Source organism: Mandrillus leucophaeus, unplaced genomic scaffold (assembly GCF_000951045.1).
Source record: "Mandrillus leucophaeus isolate KB7577 unplaced genomic scaffold, Mleu.le_1.0 Scaffold210, whole genome shotgun sequence".
Lineage (NCBI taxonomy): Eukaryota > Metazoa > Chordata > Mammalia > Primates > Cercopithecidae > Mandrillus > Mandrillus leucophaeus.
Genome location: NW_012102144.1, coordinates 1,408,958 through 1,417,445, shown reverse-complemented (window position 1 = coordinate 1,417,445; position 8,488 = coordinate 1,408,958). Strand labels below are relative to the sequence as shown.

General features: G+C 43.0%; 1 protein-coding gene across 2 annotated transcripts in view; it reads left to right on the top strand.

Moving 5' to 3' along the window:
- ADAMTS9 (ADAM metallopeptidase with thrombospondin type 1 motif, 9) overlaps positions 1 to 8,488 on the top strand; it is a 185,666-nt gene that overhangs the window by 157,248 nt on the left and 19,930 nt on the right. For both annotated transcript variants that reach the window (XM_011980349.1, XM_011980348.1), the window contains 5 exons: positions 1,036 to 1,168; positions 1,386 to 1,480; positions 1,592 to 1,686; positions 1,778 to 1,911; positions 3,664 to 3,755. In XM_011980349.1, the coding sequence (XP_011835739.1) occupies positions 1,036 to 1,168; positions 1,386 to 1,480; positions 1,592 to 1,686; positions 1,778 to 1,911; positions 3,664 to 3,755 (549 nt within the window). The remainder of the gene's footprint in view (positions 1 to 1,035; positions 1,169 to 1,385; positions 1,481 to 1,591; positions 1,687 to 1,777; positions 1,912 to 3,663; positions 3,756 to 8,488) is intronic.

Below are 8,488 nucleotides of genomic sequence, written 5' to 3'. Positions count from 1 at the left end.
ATTTTCTAGTTTATTTGCATAGAGGTGTTTACAGTATTCTCTGATGGTAGTTTGTATTTCTTTGGGATCGGTGGTGATATCCCCTATATCATTTTTTTATTGCATCTATTTGATTCTTCTCTCTTTTTTTATTAGTCTTGCTAGCAGTCTATCAATTTTGTTGATCTTTTCAAAATATCACCTCCTGGATTCATTGATTTTTTAAAGGGTTTTTTGGTGTCTCTATCTCCTTCAGTTCTGCTCTGATCTTAGTTATTTCTTGCCTTCTGCTAGCCTTTGAATGTGTTTGCTATTGCTTCTCTAGTTCTTTTAATTGTGATGTTAGGGTGTCAATTTTAGATCTTTCCTGCTTTCCCTCCTGGGCATTTAGTGCTATAAATTTCCCTCTTCACACTGCTTTAATAAAATACAAAAAGTAGCTGGGCGAGATGGTGCACACCTGTAGTCCCAGCTACTAGGGAGGCTGAGACAGGAAAATCGCTTGAACCTGGGAGGTGGAGGTTGCAGTGAGCCGAGATCATGCCATTGCACTCTGACCTGGACAAGAAGAACAAAACTCCATATCAAAAAACAAAAAAAGAAAAAGAAAAAGAAAGAATTGAAAAGTGATCAGGCAAAAGTGTATGATGAGTTGGAAGCAGTTAGGGTATGACCTTGAACAAATTCCTTAATATTTGAGCCCCAATCTCACCTGTAAAAATAAGATAATGGTAATACTATCTCATAGGGGTACAGTGAAGCTTAAATGAAAAAATTATGTGTGTGTGTGTGTGTAAAATTACACAAATTTTATACATACGTATAAGTGTTTTATACATATATATGTTTTTATAAATGCATGAATATGAATCTGTAACGCTTAGCACAGAGACTGGCCCATAGTGCTCAATAAATGTCAGCTTTTTGTATTCAGTGGCACAGAGTCTGAAGTGACACTCTGTACAGGATGACATCAGGGCTCTGAGCTCCACACCACCGGAAGCCTATGCCTCCCACATTCCATAGCCACACCGCCGACTCCCATTTGTCTTACAGTGCTCAGTGTCTTGTGGTGTTGGAGTGATGCAGAGATCTGTGCAATGTTTAACCAATGAGGACCAACCCAGCCACTTATGCCACACTGATTTGAAGCCAGAAGAACGAAAAACCTGCCGCAATATCTATAACTGTAAGTTGGCCAACTGAAATTATCTTTCTTTAGCATGAAGAACAGGATTATCATTGTTCATTTGATTGCCTGCCCTTTTTAGAAATATGAATTTTTTCTTAAAGAAATCATTCCCTTTGCTAAAAAGTTTTAGTGTGAACAATGTCATTCATTCTATAGGCAGATAATTCACATCTCGGAGCATCACACCCTATTTTTTGTGATTTGTGTTTTCTAGGTGAGTTACCCCAGAATTGCAAGGAAGTAAAAAGACTCAAAGGTGCCAGTGAAGATGGTGAATATTTCCTGATGATTAGAGGAAAGCTTCTGAAGGTGAATGTCAGATACCAGTCATTATTTCAAGAATATTTTTAGAGTAAGTGAACACTGCTCTCATTACCTCATTTCTGAGCCTCTCTTCTTGGGTTATTTATGGTCTTTCAGATATTCTGTGCGGGGATGCACTCTGACCACCCCAAAGAGTACGTGACACTGGTGCATGGAGACTCAGAGAATTTCTCCGAGGTTTATGGACACAGGTAGGAGAGCCAGGCTCAGAAGATCCCAGAGGCCTGGAGATCCCTAGAAATGCTTTCCCATCCTTACCAGAACATTCTCTGTATAATTTAGGTTACACAACCCAACGGAATGTCCCTATAACGGGAGCCGGCGTGATGATTGCCAATGTCGGAAGGATTACACGGCGGCTGGGTTTTCCAGTTTTCAGAAAATCAGAATAGACCTGACCAGCATGCAGATAATAAGTAAGTTGGTGAGGTGTCCTGTGGGAACGTGTGCGTTCTTCTTTCCATTCAGACAGCAAGCATTTCTTGCATATTGGCTAGCAGGGAGGTGCTGAGGGTATGGAGAGGAAGAACACTGGAAGCTTACAGTGCAGCGAGGACAGTCCTGCAGGCAGAGTTTTGTCTTTTTTGTTCACTGCTGTATCCCCAGTGTCTGGAAAGTGGTTCGCACAAGGCAGGTGCTCTCTCCAATTTGTGATGAATGAATTGAATGAATGAAGTAGATGAAAGCACATGAAAGAAGCACCATTGAAATGTGGGAGGTCAGGGCAGCATTCCAGAAAATATGATATTGAAATGGAGACCCTAAGGTCAAGTTAGGGTTAGCCAGGCACAGAGGGCAGTGTGGGGGAGGCAGAGGTGGTAGCAGAAGTATTCAAGGTAGAATAAACAGCAGATACAAAACCCCAAAGCTAAGAAATTCATGGGCAACATTCACCCCCCACCCCAGCTTTCACCAGCACAGGGTACATGCTTACACGGACATAAAACTAATTTTATTCAGTTGTCAATTTGCAGAAGAAAAGTGGAACACAGAATTACCTTTTCTAAACTAGCCTGTGTGGGGGCTGATTTCATACTCTCGCATCTCTGTTGGGGACATTAATCATAGAAGTGGTTAAGGACAGCTGAAATACCTCAACATGTTCCCTTGCATAAAGGAAAAACAGAAATAATGAATAATTAATTTTTCCTTATTAACATTATACCCATAACATTGCATTGCTTTTCTCTTGAGATAGATTAAACGTGATTTGGACCAAGATACTTTAAATTTCCTTCAGCTAGACTAATGAGGGCTAAAGGCAGAGGGTCTGCAGTTTCTCCACTTAGGAAGAGACCCCAGCTAAGACCCAAGGGTTCTACATGCTGAAGCAGGCAAGGGCCGCTTTCCTTTCACAATGGAGCACTGGGATTTCCCTCTCACCAAAGTGTGGTGAACTGTAGAAAGACTAAGACCATTCCCGAAAGACAAGGCGGAAAGATGGAACCTGCCTCTGGCCTCCAGTCTCTCTGGCAGATAGCTTTTGCAGGATTCTCAGGTTAACTCCTCCCTTTTCATGTGCAGAGCTCGTCTCAGGAGCTATAATAGGGGTTAACAACACGCACTTTGGGTTGGCCTTGTATTTATTGACTCTTTAAAAAATAAAAAATTACAAGCTAGCCCCAAACTGGAGAAACTGCCATTAATAATTTCAAGATGGGGGTTCTAATTGCTCCACATTTTGGCAATAATAGTGCCTAGGCCACAGGAGGACAGAGGAAACCTCAGGGAATCACTCCTAAGTAGCTGGAAATGCTTTCTTTCTGGCTTATTTCCCCCTGGCCTGAAGCCCGTGACGCAGGATAACAGGAGGTTCTCAACCAGCCAATTACACTACATTTAAGTGAGGTGATTCACATATTTATTTATGTAGGAATCAATTCCAAAGTCGTTTGAAACCCCCTTTTTGGCTTCCATACTGTGGGAAGACAGACCTTCGGGGCTGATGAAGCCCGGGGAATGAAGCTCCCAGAACCACAAATATAATGAGGAAAAAGCTAGTGAGCATCTGGATCCATTTGCCCACTAATAGTTCACATTGCTTCTTTCTCTCCCATTCCCTCTTATTCTTCTTATTCCCTTCTGTCTCCTTGTTAATGTCCCATTCCTTCCTTGCCTTTCTCCCACTCTTAACTTCCCCTGCCTTTAACCCCTTCTCCACCCCACAGCCACTGACTTACAATTTGCAAGGACAAGCGAAGGACATCCCGTCCCTTTTGCCACAGCCGGGGATTGCTACAGCGCTGCCAAGTGCCCACAGGTATGTCCTTGGTGCCTTCCCCCTTGCGAGGGATTTACTTCCCACTTTCCCGGGGACACCCTCAGTTGCATCTGTTCCTGGCAGTTGCTCTGGAGGGCAGTTTGGCCACATGTATCAAGACCCTCACAAATGCTCTGGAGTCTAATCTCATAATTCAGCTCCTGAAAGTGGGCCCTAAGGAAATGATCATAGCTACATGCCTAACTTCTGCATTCAACAAAACATGTCAGCTTAGAAACAAATTAGATGTCGGGTAGCGAGGGCTTGGTTAAACAAATTATTGTGGTTAATAAAATGAATATTGTACAGTCAGCAGAGTGCTAGTAAATATTTAATGACTGACTCTTCCAAAAAAAAAAAAAAAAAGGTCCTGCTTTGTAACATTTGTCAATTGCCATGGTATAAATATTCTCCCCATAATTGATTTCATCAACATTATGTCATCAACATTATGTCACTAAATGGAGGGCTAGGAAGAAGGCAGACAGTTGACTCTCGAAAGTCAGTTCAAGCGAGTGCCAACACACCACTGTCAGCCTTCATGAATCTGAATATTGCATGATATAGAAAAACACTTTACACGGATTAGACAGAAAACACAAGATGCAAAACAGTACATGCAGTATGATCCCATCTGTATTTTCTTTTAATGTATAAACAGAGAAAAAGTTTGGAAGAACTTTTTCAAAATATTAGTTGGGTATATTGGTAAGTTTTTGGTTTTTTTTATGTTTAACTTTGCTGGATTTCCTAAATTTTTCAAAATAAGCATGAAACCAATTTTTTTTTTTAAATAAATAAAGGTTGGACCTGGAGATCTCAGAATTTTCAAGACTTATCTGGGTTTCCTTTGGTTCCTGAACAGTACTCAGAAGTGGCTCTAGAATAGTCTTAGCAACAAATCAGCTGACCTTTCTTGAGTGCTCACTTTGTGCCAGGCACCATCCTTTTTACTGGAGACTCATAAACATTCATCCCTTGAGAAATTTAAAGCCTATTAGAGAGGATGACAGGTTAACGAAGACCCATGAGATAATAATATATTCTAGAAGTCCTCCAGGACCAAGGTTTGGGGCTCTGCGGATGTCATTGACTCAACCTGTTACCCCTACCTTCAGTTCTACAGAGGTTGCAGTGTTCAGACAAGAAGTACAAATTCATCATCTTCTGCTGGATGACTTTTCAGCAGAGCCACTCAGCAGCAATCTTTCTGCCCATTCTGTGGTTCTACACTTTCTTGCCTGAGAAAGGTGTGGCAAGTTTTAGCTTGTCTTTTGAAACATGCTGTCATAATCAGCTCCGGCTTATTTTGCAAAGCAGGCATTGGTCTTTGCAAAGCAGGCATTTGGTCTGTCCTTGGAAGGCGGGACAAACCATGAATTCAGTGATTCTGGACAGGAGAACTTGGCCACAGTTTTCTCTTCGGTTTGAAGGAGGTCTGCACAAATCTGTTGTTAAACTCTGTCAAGAGTTTCTCACTTTGCCTGTGCACCTTCAAAAGTCTGAAGATTGGGACTCAGTGATGCACTCAGAATCCCAAGCCCTGTCTCCATAGGATGGATTTACCCCCAACTACAGAGAACGTCCGAAGACAAACACATCTGAACATTCTTTTAAGGAAGTGTTTTTTCAGCCTCATGCTTTAGAAGAATGTTGCTAAACATTTTAGAGAAGGGAGAGGAAGCTCTCAGGGGAGAAAGAAAATAAACAAAGGACATAATGGTGAAAAGACTTTCTTCCATTACCCAGGAATCGAAAACTTTTGAAGTGCGGTGTTTTTTAGGGCAATTGATGGCTTCAAAAACCCCATTGGTATCTGTTGCATTTTAGTGGCTAATATATTGACCCTGTCCTGCTTTCTTCAAATGTCTCAGGATTTTCTCGTTTCTCTATGCACATCCTTTGGGAAGCTTAAGTAAATGAAAAGTAATTTGCATTCATTTATTTTAATAATTCACAGACAAATGAACTGATTGATTTGCTAAATCCTGACAATGAAGCAATTCCTAAATGGGAAAACCCAAAGCTTGTGAGAGGCTAATTTATTTTTTCCCAGCTCATTCTTCAAACCATATTGGGTACTTTAAGAATTCAATTCCTTAGACAAGTATATTTAACACCAGCTATACTGATGCAAGATGTGAGTTTTTCCAATCAGTTTTCCAGGAAAAGGTTTGTAGAAAGCGCGATTGTGGAGGTTGCTTCAGAGTGGATGCTTCAGCCTTTGACCTAGTGATTGCCCAGAAATCGAAGCAGAATGATGATGTGTTTGAGAACTTGTTTCTTCTACCTCATTGACCACTATTGCTTTGTGGATGTATTTATTAATAAGAGTGGGTTCCCCGATAGCCCTCATCTTGAAACATAACCAGAATTTTTTTATCCTGACAGTAGATGTGACACTGTTATTATTGATGGTATTAATAGCTAGCATTTATTATACATCTATGCTTTTGTCACTGTACTCAGTATTGTCTACTCCATGTAGCATTTAAATCACCAGAGTATTCTATGAAAATGCCTCCTTTCTAAAGAGGAAGAGGGTAAGGAGTAGAAATTGGGAGGATTTGCCCAAACCTACACAGCTGCTGCTCTGTAGAGTCTGGATTTGATCCTAAGTGTGTCTGAATTCATATCCATGATAGTAGATGTGTCTTTTGATTCTGTTTTCAGGCAACATTTCTGCAACATTTGCTCTTGTACAACAGAAAACAGGATTATCCTTTGGTCTAAGCACATCTTTTGCAAACCTTTAGGGACCATCTAGTAAACGTACAACTCTTAATCACTCTTCCTTAGAATAGGCAACAGAAGGTAGTGTTTACAACTCATGTGCGCCTTAGACCTTGAAGATAAGGCTCTTAAGGGCAAAGATGTCCCACAGCAGAGGCAGAAAGAACATTAGGTCTTCCCTGGTGGAACTCAACTTTCAGAGTGCTAACAATCAGCTAGGACATTTGCTGAAATGCAGATCCCTAAACTGGAAAGGGCAGAAGGAAAATGAGGACGATGATCTCCTGTTGCATCTGGGTTCCTCAACCCCTCTGGGAAGACAGACCTAGTAGACGTATATATTGAACATGTTCAGACACTGGACACCCAGGTCGGCTGGGGGCATTGTCCAGAAAGAAGCTGGATCAGCAACCTGGACCTCCCGAAAACCTCAGTGCCAAAGCAGATCAAGTCTCCTTTCTCTTGCAGTACAGGTGGGACAGGCAGTCTGAGTGGAAAGCAGAATTGAAGGAGAAAAGAGGGGCATTCTTGGCACTAGGATGGCCTAGGTACTTTGAATTATGTGGACCCACTCCTGGGGACAGAAATTGTAGTAAGATAAGAAAATCTGGGGGAAGGGGGTGGCAGGCCTAGTGGCTCAGGCCTGTAATCCCAGCACGTTGGGAGGCTGAGGGAGGTGGATCACTTGAGGTCAAGACCAGCCTGGCCAACATGGTGAAACTCCATCTTTACCAAAGAAAAATTTAGCTAGGCCTGGTGGTGCACACCTATAGTCCTAGCTACTGGGAAGGCTGAGGTATGAGAATCACTTGAACCCGGGAGGCAGAGGTTGCAGTGAGCCAAAATCACACCACTGCACTCCAGCCTGGGTGACAGTGAGACCCTGTCTCAAATAAACTAAAAGAAAACAAACAAAATGGCCAATTGAATAATGCAACATACAAAACCCAGTGTCTGAGGAGGCTTCAGTGCAGCTACAGGTAGGAACACCTGAGCACGGCCTCCCTGCCACCACATAAGAACCACGAACCTCTGTAGCATATTGTCATAAAAATTTTGACACAGAGCCATACGCTGTTGCCCATGCTGGAGTGCATTTGCATAATCTTGGCTCACTGCCACCCCCACCTCTCAGTCTCCTGAGTAGCTAGGATTACAGGCACGCACCACCATGCCCAGCTAATTTTTGTGTCCAGAATTGGTGGGTTTTTGGTCTCACTGACTTCAGGACTGAAGGTGTGGACCCTCACGGTGAGTGTTACAGCTCTTAAAGATGGCGTGACCCGAGTTTATCCCTTCTGATGTTCAGACGTGAGTTTCTTCCGTCTGGTGGGTTCATGGTCTCTCTGCCTTCAGGATTCAAGCTGCAGACCTTCAGTGTTCCAACTCTTAAAAGCAGCACAAACCCAAAGAGTGAGCAGCAACAAGATTTACTGTGAAGAACAAAAGAACAAAGCATCCCCAGCATGGAAAGAGCAGTTTCCCACTGGCCTCCCGCAGCCTGCTTTTATTCCCTTATCTGACCCCACCCACATCCTGCTGATTGGTCCATTTTACAGAGAGCTGATTGGTCCATTTTGACAGGGTGCTGATTGGTATGTTTACAAACCTTGAGCTAGACACAGAGCACTGATTAGTGCATTTACAATCCTTTAGCTAGACAGGTTCTCTAAGTCCCCACCAGATTAGCTAGATATAGAGTGCTGATTGGTGCATCCACAAACCCCGAGCTAGATACAGAGTGCTGATTGGTGCATATATAATTCTCCAGCTAGACATAAAAGTTCTCCAAGTCCCCGTCTGACTCAGGAGTCCAGCTGGCTTCACCTAATGGATCTCCTTGGGGGGCCACAGGCAGAGCTGCCTGCCAGTCCCCACTCCTCAGCCCTTGGACTTTGGATGGAACCGGGTTCCATGGAGCAGGGGGCGGCACCAGTTGGGGAGGCTCAGGCTGCCTGGGAGCCCACTGCCGGGGAGGGGGAGTGGGCGGAGGGGGGGCC